Source organism: Coturnix japonica, chromosome 1 (genome assembly GCF_001577835.2).
Source record: "Coturnix japonica isolate 7356 chromosome 1, Coturnix japonica 2.1, whole genome shotgun sequence".
NCBI lineage: Eukaryota > Metazoa > Chordata > Aves > Galliformes > Phasianidae > Coturnix > Coturnix japonica.
The window spans coordinates 175,023,364-175,043,625 of record NC_029516.1 but is presented as its reverse complement, the minus strand read 5'-3'; the positions used below and the strand labels follow the sequence as shown (position 1 = coordinate 175,043,625).

General features: G+C 46.7%; 1 protein-coding gene across 3 annotated transcripts in view; it reads left to right on the top strand.

The window, feature by feature from the left end:
* FAM168A (family with sequence similarity 168 member A) overlaps positions 1-20,262 on the top strand; it is an 88,765-nt gene that overhangs the window by 15,253 nt on the left and 53,250 nt on the right. For 2 of the 3 annotated variants that reach the window (XM_015852665.2, XM_032442317.1), the window contains exon 3: positions 10,798-10,885. The exons of the other annotated variant lie outside the window; for it this stretch is intronic. In XM_015852665.2, the coding sequence (XP_015708151.1) occupies positions 10,816-10,885 (70 nt within the window). In that variant the 5' untranslated portion in view covers positions 10,798-10,815. The remainder of the gene's footprint in view (positions 1-10,797; positions 10,886-20,262) is intronic. 3 annotated transcript variants of the gene reach the window in all.

The following is a 20,262-nucleotide window of genomic DNA, read 5'->3' as shown; positions in this document are numbered from 1 at the left end:
TTCCCCTTCCCTTTCCCCTTCCCCTTCCCCTTCCCCTTCCTTCCCCTGCATACACCCTGCCTTCATGGAGTCATAGAATCACAGACATGTATGATCATAGATGTATAGAATCATGCAGTGGTTGGGTTGGAAGGGGCCTTAAAGCCCATCCACTTCCAACCCCATTCCATGGGCTGGTTGCCAACCACTGGATCAGATTGCCCAGGGCTCCATCCAACCTGATCTTCGTGGATGGGAAGTTTTAATGGAGCAAAAGTGGCTAAAGGGAAAAAAATCAGCTTTGTGGTAGTTTTGGGGTCGTGTTGTGGCTGTTTTTAGTGAATGCCCTCTTGTATGGTGTACAAAACTCGTGCTGTGGATGGCTCTAAAAATACTTTTGTGTGATGCAATCTGTTTGTTGGCGAGGAGCTGCTCCATTTGCAGGCACCTACCCGTTCTTCTGGCTGTAGGTCTGGAATAGATGCCCACCCTCACCCTTAAGTAAGTGCTGTTCCCACAGGCATTGGGGTGCCCCGGTGGCAAGGCTGTATGGGTCCCCCTGGGACATCTGAAGGCCGTGTATCCATTCAACCCTATGTGAGCTGGGGAAGCAATTACAGAACTTGGAAAGGTACTGAAACCCGACGACTCGTAATGGCTCAGTTTATTTCGGGAGGCAGCCTAAAAGCCATCCCTGGTTACAGGGCATGATGTATTTCAGAGGAATAGCACTTCTTGTTGTCCTCCTACTGAATCCAAGCCCGTAATTGCCTGGGAGTGGTGAAATACCTGCACTTAGCGAGGTGCTGCTGGTCCTGCCAGCCAGGAGAGCTGGAGAAATGAGCCTTTGTTCTGAAACCCCGATCCGTCGTGATTCATGCTCAGCTCGCTTGGTTCAGGGAGCAGCATGGGACCTGACAGCTCTGGCAGCGAGTGTGGGCGAGCTGCAAGGCAGGCCGCTGTGTTCCCTTGCAGGGATGTTCTCCTATAGACTTCCCAGCTGAACTGATTTAAGAGGTTCAGTGGGTTTTTAGAGGCTTAAAGGCCTCACTGAATGCATCCAGCATTGCTTTCTCTCAACCGAGCTCCATCACACCTATAGCTCCCTGGTAGTGCGTGTGCTTCAAAGGGAGCTCTACTATTAATGTATTGATTGTTTTCATGTTAAAAGGACCGTGGCATAATGAAATTAGTCCCAATTCCTAAACCATGTTGGTAAGCTTTTGATTAACCCAAATCCTCCTGGAGTTTTCATGGGCAGGTCTGCCAGGAGGTTGTGCAGATCCATGTGAAGGTCTTGTGAAGGTTCTTCCCAGCCTGAACCCTGTGATTCAGTGCCACCCCTGGAGGAATTTCAGAGATCAGTGGATCCCAGGCTGGTTTGGGCTACAAAGGACCTTAAAGGCCACCCAACCCCAGCACTCCATGGGCAGGGACCCCAGGTGCCCACAGCCCCATCCATGGCGTTGGGCACCCAAAGGGATGGGCACCCCCATCTCTGGGCAGCAGTGCCAGGGCCTCACCACCCTTTAGGTAAAGTATTTCTTCTGCACATCTGACCTAAATCTCTCCTCTTTCCTATCACCATCTGCCTGTGATGTGTGGACACGGCACTGAGGGACATGGTGTAGTGATGGCACTCAGCAGTTCAGGTTAGTGGTTGGACTTGATGATCTTGAAGGTCTTTCAATGCGATCCTATGGTTTTCCAAAGTCTCCAGCCTATATCAGGATGTGTGTCAAGACATGGGACATGGTCAAGCAGGTCACCTCATGTTTGAGCAGCATTACAGTGTGCAGTGGGTGTTCTTGCTCACTGCTCCCTTTGCCAACAACTGGAGGCACAGCCCCAGCTATTCTCCCCTGTGTTCAGTTTTCTGTCTCCCTCTCAACAGAAGGCTTTCAAAACCAGATGCCAGTGGTGAATGCAAAGCAGGAGGCTCAGTGTGCTGAACACAGCCCAGGAGGAGATTACAGGGCTGGGTCAGCAGATAACTGTGAGCTCTTGCTGTTGGAAGGAAGCAGGGTCTGATGGCATGCAAAGATGTTTGGCCTCTGCCATGGTTTCCCATTCTCCTATGAAAACGACAGGAGATTTTACCTCTCTGCAGAGTGTAATCCTTCTAAAAAAGAGCCATTGCTCTTCCTCTGCATGACACCAAGAAAAGAAAGAAGGAAAGAAAGGAAGAAAGAAGGAAGGAAAGAAGGAAAAAATGAAAGAGTAAAGGAAAAAAACAATGAAGGAAAGAAGGAAGGAAAGAAAGAAGGAAAGAAAGGGGAAACCTTAGAGAAACGTCTCGCTGTGTAATGCCACTCTTCACTAAGGGCACGTTCCCAGGCCCTGTGAATTACAGAGGTCATGCTTACTCTCTCTGTTTGCCCTCCTCCTCTTTCCATTACGGACATTGTTTCCCACGTTGCCTGGCAATTGGCCTGAAGATCTCCCAGGTCCTGCCCCATACTCTGCACCACGGCTGTGCTGAGCACCATCAAGGATGAAGAAGACCTCTAAGATCCCCAATCCCAACCTCAACCCATCCCACTGTCCATGTCCGTCTCCATCCTCCTCCACTGTTGCAATGGGATATTCCTCACGTCCCAGTATTTCCTACAGCACAGCTCCTTATTCACTCTCTGTTTATCATCCTCATTGCTGGAAGCTGTTAAAACTGAAGCCAGGAATTGGATTTTGTTAAGAAGAGCACGGCGTGCTCCACCTGGTATTGCATGAAACGCTGCATTGGAACATTGAGCCCATTTTGGGGGCATGTAAGAATAGAGCTGTGAGTTCATTAAAAGCTGATTGTAGATGGAAGCTTAAAACAAAAGAAATAAACAACACTGCCAGGCTGTGTTTTCTATCCCAGGTAACATCAGTTATCAATCTGGGTGCTGTCAGGGGAAAACTGGGAGAAGGGAAATCTCCTGAGTAGGTGGAGAGCACCTGTTGGATGATTGATGGGGTTAATTTAAGGCATGGATTGAATCGTTATGAAGAGTGATGGCACAGAGGATGCTGTGCACAGAGATGTTACTATCGGGATGAAAAGAAACGTGTCAGAAACTGCTTGCAAATTAAGGATCTTATTTTATCCCCCCTCCTCCCCCTGAAAATGAATCCATAAATAAGGGATGTTTGTCTGTATTTGGGTCCATGTAGGATCTGTGCGGAACGGCCTTTGCTATGAGCAGTGTCCAAGTGAGGCCATGGGGAAAATTTGGGGTAATATGTTAATTATTTTTTTAATCAATTAATGTATCAATTAAATTGCAAACTCAATCTCTTGTGATAGGGATTAATATGGGGATCCCGAAGCCGTGGTTGTCTGGATGGCTCTGCATATGGGGGAGAAACCCATTTGAGGTGCATGGAAATGCTCTCATTTGAAGAGAGATGTTTGCTGGGCTGTTTTGGGATGGCAGCCAACAAGTCAGCATTTCCTTCCTAATGTATTTGGAGAGACCACAGAGAATTATGTGGGTATTTTTTCATGTGAGCATATACTGGTATTTTCAATGGAGCTGCTTTGCTGTTTGCTCACGTGGTGCCATTCAGCCCCAATCCCGCCGTATCCCCCCAAAAAGCAGTCAGGCCACACTGAATTGGGAGTTTTTCTTTTCAGCTGAGAGTGCTGATAGCAACTGCCAGCTGTGAGCTCCTTCAGACTCCATTGAAGCCCTTCCAAGCTCTTTATTTTGGGAAGGAAAATCCGGAAACCTGCGAGGAGAGTTCATTGTTGACTTGCTGTGGCCTTTCATCCCTCCCTTTGTGTCTGCTGGGAGCGTTCCCAGGAGCCTGGGGCTGTTTGGGTGAATGGGAGCAATGCAGGCTGAAAAACTTCCCTGGGTTTTACAGTGATTATGGAACGAGAACATGAACTCTGCATATTGCATGTATTGTAGAAGTGTACTGTAGACTCACAGAGCTTGGTCTTCTATAGTGCCTATCCCTAACCCTGGTAACTCTCACACTGAGCATTGAGTTTGTGCTTGAGTACAGCTTTGTGAGCTTACATAGCCTTCATTTAAAGCTTTCAAGATCACACTCATCTGATGTAATGTTTCCTTACCTTTACTTGGTTCTGTGCTCTTGCACCAGGTGCTTTGGCATTGCCTCTCCATCGATGCGTGGTTGATAGAATGGACTTAATGGACTTAGAAGTCTGTTCCAACCTTAATGACTCTATAGTAGAGCAGTATTTCAATCTGGACCAGAAAAGAAAGGACTGGGGACTCGGCAGAGGACCTTGGAGGGCATCAAGGAGCCATTGTGGCTGGAAGTTGTAAATCACACAGTAGAAACCTGCAGGGCTTGAGTGCTGACCCAGTAAAGCTGGCAGGGTTCTGTTTTGTGTATTATTAAGAGGCCCTCTCAGTTCTGGTCTGATTTAATTCCAGGAGTATTGTATTTCTGGTGCGTCAACTTTGTCCTCCACTCAGACACCAGTTGAGATCGTTATCCCGTTGCAGTGCGTGGGAAGATGTTTTCAGTGTTCAGGATACGGCTGGAAAGTGGTTCTCTCTGACGGAGGGGAGTGACTGCAGAAATGGAAGGAAAGCAATTAGCGGCTGCGGTTGGAAATTCTGGAGGAAAACGTAAATTGAAACATGTCTTTGAGGATAATGTGACCTTTTCCGGTATTGACTGATTGTGCAGTGGGTCTGAAGTTGGTTCATGCCATTTAGTTTGACTTTGTGGAAGAGGAAACACAACGCTATAGGGTGGGCTAAAACCAAGAGGTGGTTCGTCTGTGATTCGGATGTGCCGACGGTTCTGCAGGTGGGAGTGGGCTCTGTCCAACCTTCTAATTCTCAGTCTTACCCTGACATGTTTTGTGCTCTAATCCCTTCGAGATGTGAGTCTGCATCTCCACAAATGCTCAAGTCTTCTGTATGAAAACCAATACATGTATGGTAGCAAGGCTTTGGCTCTGGGGCTCTCTTGGTATGCGTTACGACGAGCGCATACCCGCTGCTCTCCTTCAGGCTTCTGAGCTGCTGCAGAGAGCAGCTTTGGGGGTGATGGATTGCTTCATACTTAGAAAAAGCTCAGAAGAGGGGAAGCTTGTTTTTATTAGTGCATAAATTGTATTTTATGAATATTGTTTTTGTGGCTGCTTTTATGTCTGGCTTCTAAATTATACCTTCTCTTAGTGGGAGAGCAGTGGTTGGCTGAGCAAGGTCTGGAGCAGTTTGAGGAGCCTTGGATAAGAAAGATAAGGGAGAATATTTTGCTTTCTTTCACGGTGACTGCTTGAAAGTTGCCACAATGATTTAAGATGGATGTTTATAATCCAGGGAAAAACCAAAGTTTCAGTAATTGTGTGGTAGGTCAAATTCTGCTTTAAGTTAACCAAAAAGTGATGCTTAGTGCCTGTTTGGCATCAGGGCTGATGGGGTAAATAAACTGTTGTGATCTGGTGGGTGAGGCATCTTGAAACGTTATATTTGATGGATGTGCTCCAGGATAAATAGAGGTGAATGGAGAACTGGGAACAGCAGCCTGAGCCCTGCTGCCCCTCAGGGCTTCTTGTGTCCCCATGGCTTCTCTAATGACCAACCCCAATCTCCGAAGCCATCGTTTGTGCAGAGGTAGAATCAGAGGCTTCCAACTGTGTATCCTGGGTTGTCTCCCTCGCAAAACACAATGAAGTTGAGTTGTTCAGATAAAAGAATTGAGATAATCACCAGACAAGATGTGGCTCAGTCGGAGGGCAGGATGGGAGCACTACGTGTAGCATTACAGCAGGGTTTGCTTCAAAAGGAAAAGTCAGCAGGTCTCAATTTGAAGGAATTAATGGGGATATATCAGTGAATGCCTTTGAGAACTACTGGGAGCTGGTGTTGGACACACAGGGACACATGTGTTAGATATCTTTAAAGATGCTTTTATTTATTGGTTACCTGCTGGGGAAAACCCATCTATCTTGCAGATGTAAAGCAAAGAATTTATAATGCTGGTTCATCTGCATGCAGACATTTTGCTCTCTGAATACCAATTAATATAGCATCACTTTGTGTTAGAATCATTTTCTATACTAATATTTCTGAAGTTTTGTTGTAGTGAACTAGTTTCACATTTGAAGGCCAAAGGGTGTTTGTAGAAGCTCCAGGCCAGGACATTTCTTTTATTGTATGTTTTTATCCTGTTTAGTGTAATTGAATGATGAAGTTATTTAGATCCTCTGGCTTTTAGGTCGATCATAAACTTCAGCAATGGGAAGGTGAGGATTTTTCATTCCTCAGCTCTTATTTTTGAGGCAGCATGGGGTTGGTAACGTCGAGCTGCTTCGTGCTTACAAATAAGCCATTAAGTTTTCCATGTCATGAACACACAGGCACGTTCCCATTTTGTGTCCAACAAGATGCAGTTCCTGCAAGTGAACAAGCCCCAGATGAGCTGATTAACAAATCTGAATTTGTCTCATTTGGGAACACGCTGGAATAACCCTTTCTCTGGATGGAAGAAAAGATAAACATGGAATCACCAGGGCTGGAAGAGACCTCCAGGGTCATCCAGTCCAACCGCCTATCACCAATAGCTCTCACTAAACCACATCCCTCAACCCAACATGTAAACGCTCCTTCAACACCTCCAAGGTCGGTGACTCAAGGTCAAGTTATGGCTGAGGTGCAGTTATAGGGGTAAAAGTAGACACCATGTTGCACAACCGAAACTTAGTGTTAGTAATTCATAGTTAATGCAGCACTGAACTTCTTCTGTAGCCTGGCCTTCCTTTGGTTCACCCATCTAAATCGATAAATATTTTTAAATTATGTTTTATTCTTTTAATAGAAGACGAAGCCAAACAGTGTCAGTTTTGACCAGATTCTTCTCTAAAAGCTTAGGTTAAATATTATTCTCTACTCGAGACGTGTTCATTCTGCTATACCCAAAGAAGTCTACTTTGCCCAGAGCTATGGGTGCCCCAACCCTGGAGGTGCCCAAGGCCATGGATGGAGCTTTAGAGACCCTTCCAACACAACCATGCTGTGATTCCATCTAATTTGTGTAAGTAGGAAGTACTGGTTGTGAAAACGATGTTGTGTGGAAAGCTGAGCTCGGGTGCGTTACCCTTCAAAACGTGGATAGAAAGTTAATTGAATTAGTTTGGCAGATCCCAAGTGAGGGTCAAACTTCAAATGGCTTAACTGAAAAATGGTCAGGAAATGATTGGAATGAGAATGCAGTGCAAGGTCAGGAGAGCTTTTTGTGTTCAAGGAGGTTTGGGCTGAATAGAATTAGCATGTGACTTTTGTGAAACGAGTTTAAACACTGATGTGCAGATCAAGAAGGAAATATCTCTTCTGGGTTTGTCTTTGCTCGCAGCCTCTGATGTTTGGTTCCATGCTGGCCGACAAGAAATAAATAATTCTTGGTACGTGCATGGGGAAAATGCCACTCGATTTCAACAGAAAAACATAAGAGCAAGAAGCACTTATGTTCTGATTTCAGAACAGACTGCAGAATCATCAAGGCTGGGGAAGACCTCCCAGATCCCCATGTCTGAGCCCACCCCCACCCTGCCCACTGACCACATCCTGACGGTGCATTACAACCTCAGTGCTGAAAAGTACAACACAAGAGCTGGGGTGGAGCGAGGTGGAGCCTCATCCACGATAACTCACCTTCATGTTGTTTACTCTTTTCATTGCAGTTGTGTCTAAATTTATGATTCAATCTACAATTCAATTTCCCAGGAACGTGAAAGATGCGCCTGTCACGGCCAGCCTCCCTCTTTTAAGAATACTGTAAAATATATTTATTTCCAAGTAACGCTATGTTTATAAGATATTCTTCACTTCGTCTGCAAAGAACATGAAAAATAACTTTATCACCTTCCTGAAGCTTGCACGCTGGATTTGTGCTCTCAGAGTTTCTCCCATCTCCTTCAGCACTGTTTCTCTGCTTCCAAAGAGGTGGTGGGGTCACCATCCCTGGAGGAGTTCCAGAGCCTTGGAGATGTGGCACTGAGGGACATGGCTGGTAGAGTTGGGTTGGGATCAGGCTTGGGGATCTTGGAGGTCTTAATCATTCACAGCAATTCAATGATTTTCTGTGTGCAGAAGCATGCAATACCTTCAGATCTGAGTATTGGGGGGGGGAGATGCTGCTTGCGCCAGTGTGAACATAGAAATATTTGCATTAAAATTTGTTTGTGTGTAAAATTGTTGATGGCCATCAATGTTGGAGGATTCAAAGCTTTGATTGCTTTGGGAGGCAACAAAGGTGGTCCCACACAGAGCTTTTCCAAAGGCACAAAGCAAACCAACATCAGGAAACCAGTGGTGCATAGGAAGGAGAAAATAGATGGAAATGTCACCAGGTTACAGCCAGAAAGTATCCCAAGGCTGTTTGCTCACAACTCATTCCCATGGCATTGCAGCTGGGGTCAATCCTTCAGCTCTTAGCGGGGTCTCAGCAGCTTCCAGGCAGTGGAGCATCGCTGTTATGGGGACTGGGGAGCTGTGGGAGCTCCATGCAGCACAGCCGTACTTGCAGTTGTCTGTTGATGATTCATTACTGTTAGTCTTTTTGTTGTGCACTCATGGCCGTGAGCAAGTGCTGCAAGTCATTGTGATGAGGGAGATTTAATTTTGCTAATCCCATTCTATTCCCATTTCAGTGTTACTTTTCGAATGCCACGACGCAGTGCCTGTAATGAATTTTAAATGGGGTTTTGAATGGTGTTGTCTTGCAGAATGTATCGGAAGCTCATCTGAATGTGCTTTTAAGACAAGATGCTAAAAAGAAAGAAAATCATCCGTCTGAAATGCATCGACTCTTCCATGCTGGCTGGAGGTAATGCCACGCATGCCAAGTGGGAAGGAAGAGCTTCTTCCTCACCGGGCTCTCAACCCCATCGTGTGATTATAATCTGTGTGTTTTGGCTAAGAGGCATTTTCTTTTGTCCTTCTCAAGAAGTGTGTTCTTTGCCTTTTAACACAGCACCCCATGCAGCCAGACGTATGTGGTGGTGGTTCACCAAAGCCTTCTTTATCTATAGGGGGAGCAAGAGGAGATGTGGGGAGGTGAGAGGAAGCTGAGCCCCACAGATCTTGTGCCTGTATTGGATTGTACTGCTTCATTTCTCATCTGTTAGCTGTCCTCCATTTCCAATCAGGTCCTGCTTGTGGCATTTCTGACGTAAGGCATCACGTGCTGTGTAGGAGCTGTTAGGTTCTGTGCTTTGCTGCTGCTGTGATTCAGAGCACTGTTGCACTGGGGAGGTGGCTCCCACCAACTGTGTTGTTATTTCCATGCTCAAAGCGGTTCCGATGTGTGCAGACCACGTTTATTTCAGCAGCTCCGCTCTCATTGACCACCTGGTGTCCTCCAAACTCGCATGGGACACAGTGATCAAAACCAGTGCTGGTCCTGTGGGCTCCTGCAAACCATGCACCAGGTGGGATGTCCAGTCTGAAAGACCAAAACCCAACAGGAACCCTCAAAGCACAGAGCATTGCTATAGGAGCCTCAACATGAATTCTGCAGCTCTTTATACATTGAGCTGTGGTGGCCCTCCTCAGCCACTCCTCACACTCTTTGCCCTCCAGACCCTTCCCCATCCCTGTAACCTTCCTTTGGACGTGCTCTAATAGTCCTGATATTGAGGTGCCCAGCTCGCGGTGCATGGGAGCTCTGTGCTGATATCCCATGGCCAACACCATGGCCATCCCATGGAGCTCTTGTGTTCGCTCATAAATCCTTCCAGTCTCAATTGCTGCAATGCGCCTTACAGCCATCATTTCCTTTGCTCTGACAATTGCTCTTTCTCTGCTAACTTTGGGGTGGAGGGGCAGCTGATTAATTAAGCAGTAATTGTTGTCAAGTCGGTTGTTCCTAGCGTTTAACATTTGACTTGTTTACTGTCCTGAGGTACAGCGGAAGGAGTTAATGATCTAACAAATTGCACATCCATCACGAGAGACTTGCTTGGAAAGGACAACTGTATTTATGAGCTGTAAAATAATACATTTTAAAACCTCACGTTTTGGAGTAGGATCGTTGGGGTTCGCCTTTGAAACTGTCGCTAGCTAGCTGCGGAGACAAATGTGTCGCCTAATAAAGTTTAATGACTGATTTTCCTATTAATCAGAATTGAGAATGTGCTTCATTAAGATAATTAACTGAGCAGTTGCTTAACTGACAACTGGTAGACGCGAATTCCCAAGCTACTTGTTTTCCTCTAAATAAGACTCAACAGAAGACAGCGGGTGCTGCTGTTGGAGATGAGCCATCTCGCCCACCTTGCCATGTCCATGACCACCCCAAACAGCCACTGCTTGCCCTGGGCAGCACCCACAAATGCTTGTGCAGCCCCCAGGCCTTGGGCAAGAGGTTGCTGGAGTCGGTTTGAGTTGCTCTCCATTTCATTGGGTCTTTTGTTGGCTTACGGATGAAAGGTCAGTTCTCTGTTCCCACTGTCTTCATCACCCAAGAAACACAGGCTCTGCTGAAGAGGTGAATTCCTCTGCTCAATTTCTGGCTTTTCCTTGTTCACTGCATGGTAGATTCTGGGTCATGAATCCTGAGGCCCACGAAGGTAGGGAATATGTGAAATTAATTTGTTCCAAGTGTATTTATAGGCAGTCTGTGCAATGGTGAAGAAGTTAGAGGAAATAAAGGAGAGATCCAAAACTTGAATGATGGAAGACGCTTTATGGTTGTAACATCAAGCCGTAAATCCTTTTTTTTCTCAGCTCACCGTGTCCTGAATTACAACGAGGTAACCCCAGCATGCAGCACCACTGTGGACCTCTGAACGGGAGAGGAGTGCAGGCTGCTGTCTCACCTCTACTTTCTTTTTGTCTGCAGAGTTCCTGATCTTCCACCATGAACCCGGTTTACAGCCCCGTTCAGCCTGGGGCTCCCTATGGAAACCCGAAGAACATGGCATACACAGGTAGGACCAAAACCTCCCTGTTGGTTGGCGGGAGAAGGCTGTCGTTAACGAGTGGTGAGTCCCTTAATCAAGGGAGAAGTGGATGGCATCAGGGGCTCAGCAGTGAGGTTAATGAGAAGAGATTGGACCCAAATTCCACCCGTGGTGGAGCCAGTTATTTGGGGAGCGCGCTGTTGTTGTCGTTGGCGCTGATTCACACTGCATTGTTGGCTGGTTGTTTTTGTTTTCAAATTACACTTGGGTTGAGTTGGTCCTACATTGAACAGTGATGCCCATGTCTGTTTGAAGCCTGTGTTTAGAACTCAGCTGTCTAACAGCATCAACTTTTAATGCTTGAAATAGGCATTGGGTTATGCTCGCCATCATTATGTGACTAGTAGGGAGATGATGTGGAGTGACAGAGAAAGAATTGAGCCCAGAGAGGGGCCTTGCTTTGGAAAAAAGCTGCCATTTGGATGTCTGTGTTCTTCCCTGGGTGTTGTTTCCCCAGCAGGGTTCTAATGGTGCAACCCTTCCTGCCATCCACCTCGCAGCGCTCTTCCTTCTAACGTTTAGTTGAGTGTCATTAGCTATTAATTAGCTATTAAGTGCCACGTTGCGGTTGTACTTCGTGTTCACTTTACCAGCTGTGTGAGTTGACTTTAAGCCTAACACATGAGACTGCTTTGTGGCGAGAAGTGGTCAACAGCGCATGGAAGTGAGCATCCAATACTCTCAGCTGTTTCATCTGCACGGCGTTGGCTCTGCTCCCTCTCTCTGGCAGCAGATGAGTCCTGCTGTGTTGCTGGAGGAGTCCTGGCTGATAACTCCAGTATATGGAGAGTTCCTCAAAGAGGTTCTGCCCTATTTTGATCCCCCATTTCTCTTTTCCTCGGTTAAATTTATGCATGCTGCTTAGTTGGAGATACTTCACACGGGGAAACTTTGGTCTTCCAGTCAAAGCATGAGAAGCTTTGGGAAAATTTCTCTGTGAATAATCAGAAATATCACATAGAGAGAGGACTGCAGACTCCAGCAGTGCTCGGGTGGGAGAAGCAGTTCCAAAGTGTGCACTGGAGAGAGCAGCCGTTTTGTACTTTGCAGTGTGTGGATGGGTTTCATAAGAGTCTACTTCTCTCCCACTTCACTTTTTTTGCATGTGTTCGAAACTCCACGTTAAATACTCATTGAATGTGGATTTTCTGCTTTCAAACAGCCATGGATGTTAGGTTGGATCTTAGGAGGGAGTTTTACACCCAGAGGGTGGTGACGCACTGGAACAGGTTGCCCAAGGAGGCTGTGGATGCCCCATCCCTGCAGGCATTCAAGGCCAGGCTGGATGTGGCTCTGGGCAGCCTGGGCTGCTGGTTGGTGACCCTGCACACAGCAGGGGGTTGGAACTACATGATCATCGTGGTCCTTTTCAGCCCAGGCCATTCTGTGTTTTAGGAGCTGCTTTCTTGGCACTTTATAGGACAATTTTATTTAAACACTGAGGTGCAGATATTCAGTTCTTACCCTGTACCTTGATTTTTCCAGAGGGAGGAATTTAGAGGGTGATTTCTGTTTTAAATGAACCAATTCTACACGACTGCATTCTGAATAAGTCGAATGGTAACATTAATAGGAAATTATCTTCTAAAATAACCTGCTGGTTAATCACCATGAAGATTATGTTGTGCATTCAGATGTTTAAAGCCATTGGCCTCCTTGCTTATGGCAGCTCTGATAGGCATCCAGGTGGGGCTGCTTTCACCCCAAGCTTCAGCCATTCATCTTCCAGAGTTCATGGCAAATGGGGAGAAGAGAGCAGTAGATGTGACCTAAGGCCAAAAGGTTGGAAGAGGTGGGACTCAAGAACATGCTATAAGGTCCTTGGTTGTATCAGTGGGAGCTCAAAGAATGGAAGATTCAAGTGGTTGTATGGATGCAGGATAAGGAAGCAGTAAGTGGGTCATGTTGGTGCTTGGGTTTCCCATTTTGTTAATTTAAATTAAGAGCTATTTCTTTGCCAGGCAAATAGTATTCCAGAGTGTCTTTTAAGCATGAATTTGTCTAATGTTTGGTGGGAAAACTGAAGTTACACTGCAGAAGGGAGAAGAAGAACACTCATTCCTTTACATATCAATACGGGCAGTGCTCAAGGGCACGGAAAGCTGACATAGCTCTTGCTTTAGAAATGCCAGATTTTGTCTATCTAAAGCTGATTTCTACCCTTGGACATCATTTGCTGTGCTTTAACTTGCATTGCTCAGCTATTGATCAGTTTATTACGTAGCCACAGGCTATTCTGGAGGATATTTAAATGCATATTGACAGAGAAAATGGGCTTTCAACAGGAGAAGCATCAAGTTGAAGAGTTGTCAGGTGTTTATTTCTCAGATTGTTTTGAAATGGTTTAGTGGGTCTAGAAGGGAGGTTTCTCACAGACCTTGTATGGAGCCCTTCCATAACCCCAGGAGCTCATTACAGCTTTGGGGTTTGTGACTGATCAATTTGGTTTAAATGATAAACAATGCATAAACCAAGGTTTGAAAGTAGAAGTGCTCATTGAAGTGGTCAGAAGGGTGAAATGAACACAAGAAATGGGCAGAACATTATTGGCTGTGTGCTCCAGCAGGTCTGGATCCAGCTGCCAATAATCTCTGGATCAACTTTTTCAGCCTGTCTTTGGTTCATCAGGTTGTGTGTCCTCAGTGTTTGGGTCAACTTTTGGGCAGGTTGTGTGTCCTCAGTGCTTGCCAGTCCTGTGGCTAATGGATGAGCTCACTGGAGGGGAATCAGGGATGAAGAATCAGTCTTTTCTGGAGCTTCAAGTGTGGAACCATAAACTCATTGTAGCTTACACCATGATCATTTTCCCTATCAGAACCTGATTAATATGCTGATAAGATGCCGTGCTTCATGTACCTTCGGTAGGCTGCCCTGTGTTCATTGAAGCTATTGCTAAATAAAAGCTGATAATAAAGTCCACAGGCTCAGAGATGTGAAGCTGGTGAGTAAATCTCTGAGGGTTTGTGTTGCGTGGTTGCAGTGTGTGATGTTCTCCTTCAGCCAGGAGCTGCCAGAGCTGTTCTCCAGCACGTGTGGCACATCGTGGAGATTCAGCCAATGGAAATCAATGGGTTTTTTTGGATAAACAACCCTCTTCATGCTCCGTGTGCCACTGTGCAGTCTTTCTGCATTTTACTTCTGTAATGACTGCAGGAAATGGAAAAATAACAGGGATTTTGGAATTTATTTGAACAGTTACTTGAAATTTTACAATGAACAGGACAACCTTGAGTCCAACGCCTTGGGAAGGTTTGGTGGAGTGGCAGCGTTCAAATGGCCTGATCTGGTGGTTTTGATGATTAAAAATGTGCATCTCAGAGCTCTGAATCATGGAATCGTAGAACCAAATGCACTGAATACCAACCCAGGCTGCCCAGGGCCCCATCCAAACTGGCCTTGAACACCTCAGGGATGGACGGGGCATCCACAGCCTCTCTGGGCAGCTGTTCCAGCACCTCCCCACTCTCATAGTAAAGAGCTTCCCCCTGACATCCAACCTAAATCTGCCCTTCTTCAACTTAAATCCATTTCTTATTAACTTATTAATTAAAAAGTTCCTGTATTATCCATTGCAAGGGCGATGCCTTTGACAACAGATTGGTTTTTTTTGGCCATGAAAACCATCTGACAAAACTAGAGTGGGAAGAAAGTAAAGTCGACCTTATCCTCCCTTGTGCCATAAGTCAGCAGGTTTGTGGGGGTTGTTGAGGAAGACGAGGCCGCTTTGCTGCTCTTATGTTCCACAAACGTGCTCTCTTCCATTTGCTGGGAAATGCCGTCCCTGGATTTAACGAGGTGATCCACCACTTACTGGTTGTGTGAAGCAGGAATTTTAAAGGGTGTTGGATTGATTTCAGGGTGATTAAAAATGGATGAAGTGGGTACGGTGAATATTTTTTCCTCTGGCATTTCTTCATGTTTATTAATCGGTGTGAGTAGAGCAGGCAGGGAAATGGTACTTGACTGGGAGAGGAATGAGCTCCGACTCATGTGGGCTCTCATTATCTTATGTGCACATACATTGCTTCTGTACAGTAACACGACCAAGCAACGTGATGCATTTCTCAGCGCTGGAAGCTGATTTGAATTTCAGCTCTGCTTTGCTGCTCATATTGGGCTGGTTCCTGGCAGTAACTTGTGGAGTTCCTGAAGTCATAAGGAAGCAAAAACCCTACAGGTACAAGTTTCCCCATCTGGGGGAGTGACGAGGAGGGGGCTGCTGGTTGGGTTTGGGTCATTTGGACCCAACATCATTAGATGATGTGTTGAGGGGATAGTTTAGAGAGAACTGGTTTAGAGAGAACTGTGGGTGATAGGGGGACGGTTGGACTGGATGATCTTGTAGGTCTTTTCCAACCTCAGTGATTCTGTGATTCTATGATTTATGAGCATGCATGCCAGCTGTGTGATGTATTTGGGTATGCTGGCCGTGGTGCTGCTAGATGGGCAATGTGATGGAGCTGGTACTATCATTTGAGTGTAGCATCCCAAACCTCTGGGGTTCTTCCATTCCTTTCAGTTCTGGAAATGTGTTGGGAGGGACCATGCAGCTCACCCAGTCCCAATCCCTGCTGTAGCAGGGACACCTCCCATAGCCCAGGCTGCTCACAGCCCCATCCAGCCTGGCCTTGAGTGCTTCCAGGCAGGGGGCATCCACAGCCTCAATGGGCAACCACTGCCAGCATCTCACCACCCTCACAATAAGGAAATTCCTCTTAATCTCTACTCTAAATCTACCCTCTATCAGTTTAAAGCCATTTCCCCTTGTCCCATCACTACCTGCCCATATAAAAAATCCCTCCCCAGCTTTTCTGTCAGCCCCTCCAGGTCCTGGAAGGTCGCTATAAGGTTTCCCTGGAACCTTCTCTTCTCTAGGCTAAAGACTCCCAGCTCTCTCAGCCTGTCTCTACAATGGAGCTGCTCCAGCCCTCTGATCATCTTCATGGCCTTCCTCCAATGGCTCCACATCCTTCTTGTGTTGGGGGCCCCAACAACTTTGCTCCCAACAAATAACAAAACAGAATAGTCCCAGATCCCAAAAGCAAACAAAACTCAGGTTATGCATTCCTGAATGAGCCCACTGTGGGCTTTCTAATCCTATGCGCTCGCATAGCGCGGAGAACAGCTTTGTGCTGTGCCACATCGCTCGGCCACAATATTGATTTTCTTTTTTTCCTCGCAGTAAAAAAAAGAAAGAAAAAGATTAAATGACTGGAGCTGAAGCAGACGTGTATAAGGGAGGGAAGAAAAAAGCCAATGTAAGGTGAACAGAGCATTTTTTGTGCTGGTTGCTGCTGTAGACCGATGGCGCACGGTCGTAAATTCTTCACTCACTTGAGGAAGAAAAACACTTTATTTTTAAGCTCAAGTTCTGCCAAAGCTCTGTCTTGGGTGATGTGTAGCTGAATTCTGCCCAGTGTTTGGGCCTTTAAAATGGATCTCGAGTATTGTAATGGGCGAATGTAATTTTTTCCTGTATGTCTCTTAGTCTTTATATATCAAGGAAGCTCTGCTTGTTGTTAGCTTCTGTTGTCTGCTGTTTGTTTCTAAGCAATCTTCTTTTTCTCTTTCTTTGTTTCGCTTGTGGCTCCGCTGTTTTACACTGTTTAAATGTCTCTTCCTATGTGTTTCCTTTACTTCCACACAGGCTGTTGGCTCTGTCTTCCTTATGACTATGTATGTTGCATCCTTTTGGTTTTTCCCACCTCAGTCTGTCTGCTCTTATGATGATGGCTGTTGTGCTCTGCTCCTGGAAATGTTCTGTGCTTTTCAAGCCCCTTTCTCTATCACCACAGAACCTGCTCAAGAGTCTCTCCCCTTCTTTCCTGTCGCTGCCCTTTAGATACTGACAGGCTGCTCTCAGCTCACCTCACAACCTTCCCTTCCCTTCCCTTCCCTTCCCTTCCCTTTCCCTTCCCTTCCCTTCCCTTCCCTTCCTCTTCCCTTCCTCCTTCCCTTTCTTCTCCTCTCCTCCCTTTCCCTTCCCTTCCCCTCCCCTTCCTCCCTTCCCTCCCCTTATGGGCGCTGCGGGTCTTTCCGGGTCCACATGGTTTCTCCTTTCTCCCTTCCCTCCCTCCCTCCCTTCCCCCAACCTTCCTCCCTGCCCCTTCCCTTCGCCTCCCCTTCCTCCCCTTGCCTCCCCTTCCCTTTCGCCCTTCCCCTTCCCCCGTTCCGCCTTCCCCTTCCCCTGTGCACCTTTTCTTCCGTTTCCCCTTCTTCTCTGCTTTTGGGCCCTGTGGCCCTTCCCTTCCCTTCTCTTCCCTTCCCTTTCGGCGCGCGTTCTCTCTCTCTTCTTCTCCCCTCCCCTTCGATAGAGCTATCTGCACAGCCCAGCTCTCAGCCTGTGCCCATAGGAGAGCTGTTCCATCCCTGGGATCATTGTTGTGTCCCTCGTCTGGATGCTCCTCCAGCAGTTCCATGTCTCCCCTACACTGAGGACTCCACATCTGGATGCAGCTGAGAGGATCAATTGAGAAGATCATTCAATTGGATGCAGTTCCTGCTGGAAAGCTCCTCTAAAAAGAGCTTATTTCAGGGAATTCCCTCCCCTTCATAGAACCTTGAGCTGGAAGGGACCCACGAGGATCGCTGTGCCCAACCCCAGTCCCCACCCTGCATCGGAGCTGTGTCCCATTGCTCCCTGATCTCACATCTGTGCCCACCACCATGGGGAGTCTGCAGTTCCAATCCATATCCCCATTTGCTTTTCTGCATTACACAGCTCGGGTGCTGCCCTCTGCTCTGCCCCACACGCACCTCCTGTTTTGTTATTTACGTCAGGAGCAGCAAAGAAGCACTTGGGTTCACGCTGCTGTATTTTTGTAGGCTGAGAATCATAAATGGAAATGCAGCGACTCGCCTTCTGCAAGCGTGTTTGCAGATTAAATATTGAATTTTTCTCCTCTCCTGGCACACAGCAATTTCTTCATGCAACACAGAGGTCTGTCTGTCCCTACAGCACCGTGACCTGCGATGGGGTCTTATAAACCTTCATCAAAACCAGTTCTTTGTGCCACATCTGCAAATCACCGAGTCTGTTTTTCTGCTGCGCAGGAACCAAACCCAGGGGCTGCTTGTATGCAAACATGTTCCTACACTTACTTCCAAGTGCGTGCGCCTGCTTTTCCCCCTCTGTGCTCTCGCTGGCATTCGGCCTCGTTTCATCTGACGCAGTACTGGGCTTGAATTTTAATGTCTCTGCAGCCAGAGATGATTTATGAGATCCCAGAGCCCTGGCTCAGAGCGCAGGAAGAAAATACTGCATCGGTGAGCTTGCTTGGCACTGCTTAAATAGATGGGGCCTGAAAGACTCCTCAGCGTGATGGCTTCTTCCCTTCCTCCTGCCCCCCGTGCTTCATCTCCTGGCCCTGACCCCACGTTTCTGCTGTTGGAGAGGTGTGCTCTCTCTATGCAGGAACGAGGGATGCCTTATTGAGGACCTGGATGAGGGCATTGAGTGCACCCTCAGTATGTTTGAAGATGGCACCTTGATGGGGGGAAGTGCTGATCTGCATGGGGGTAGGAAGGCCCTATAGAGGGATCTGGACAGGCTGATTGCTGGGCTGAGGCCAACGGGATGGAGTTCAATAAGGCTCAGTGCCAGGTCCTGCTTTTTGGCTACAGGGGATCTGGGGTTTGCACCAAGGGAGGCTCAGGTTGGATGTTAGGAAGAAATTGGTTCTCATAAGGAGTGCTGAGCCATTGGCACAGGCTGCCCAGGGAGGTGGTGGATTCGCCATCCCTGTAAGTGTTTAAGGAACTCTTGGGACAAGCATTTGCCTGCTGTAGGTGTTCAGAGTCTTTGGAAATCATGGCTTTCTCCACCAGGGTTATCATACCCAACAAATCTTTACTTAGCTGAGAAGAAGACTGACCCATTGCTTATAACGTCCTAAGTCTGTATGTTGGATTGAGCGTTAAGAGAAGTGCCTCTATGAAATAACAGCAAAGCTGGGTTAATAGGATGAACTCTTGCAAGATTGAGATGTAGGCCACAGCTACTAGATGTGAGGGTGGTGGAGGGAAACCCTGGAGTAATGACAGGTGAAGACCTTTGTAGCTCAGTAAATTAAGGCCCTTTAGTGAGTAAACGAGGGCAGTTTCAGCCTTCTGCTTGGTTTATTGCCATCTATTTACACACAGGACTGAAGTTAGCATCTCTCATTACTGGAAGCTTAATGCCGTGCAGAGATGAGCGTCCATCTCAAGGGAGAAGGAGTTGTTGATTTTGGTGGCATTCCCAGGAGATGCAAAGCACATAATAGCCATGAATGAGGTCTAATGGGAAAGAACTTATTTTAGCAGCCTAACCAGTGGTTTCATTCAGGAAGATGGGAGTGTGTGTGCATCTGAACTTCTGCTTGCCTCCAGGCTCTTCTTATTCCAAATGAGGAGGTAATTATTGGGGTGAAGGCATTTTCTGCTGCATGTGGAAGGTGTGGGCAAAGAGTCCTCTTCGATTCCTAGTGTGACTTTTCTCTCCTCACAAAGCAGTGAAGGAAATGGTGGTGTATTTAACCTTCATGGTGATTTTGGAGTGAGTGGAGTGATTTTTCTTAAGTGAAGGCATGGTAAAGTTCACATAGACTTTGAATAGGGCATGGTTTGCTCTGAGCATCCAGTTGAATTGCCACCCCTTTTCCTCTCTATCTCCATGTCTTACAGCTCTTCTTCCCTGGTTTGGGGATCTTGAGGATATCTGAGGTCTCTCCCAACCTTCATGATTCTGTGAAATCCATAGGAGCTTTACTATGTGCTTTGAGTTAGACATTACAACAGCAGGAACACCAGCAATTTGTGCATTAAGCATGTGGGTGTATTAATAAAGGCAGGACAAGTGCCCCTTCCATCAGGCTGCGTTTCAGTCCCCATTAAAACCAGCAGTCAGCCCTCAATGTGTTGCTCTGCCTCCATCAGCCCAGAGTAACGTTTGACAGCATCTCCAAATGAGGTAAAATCTTTATAAAGTTCCAAAATGTGCTGAAACCAGCGAAAATAAATAATTGGCAATAGGGAAAGAGGGAAGAGCCAGTGATAGCATGGCCTAACGAGCTTGGTCCCATTAATTTCTCCACTAGCAATTCCTTCAGGGCAGCAGTGTGTAATTTTCCCACCCTGGGCCTTAGTCCCACGATGAATAAATATGAAGTGGAAGCAGAACGCTTTCCCATTAATTTCCAGCTTGGGTTATCATGACAACAGGTTACAACTCTTTTCATTGCCATGACAATATCTCCTGCACGACTGTGAAGATGTCGCCTGACAGTTATTTTTAGTTGGTCCTCTATTCCCATGGAGACCAACTTTGCCTTGAAGTGCTCTGTGCTGGGAGCGCTTATTGAGCC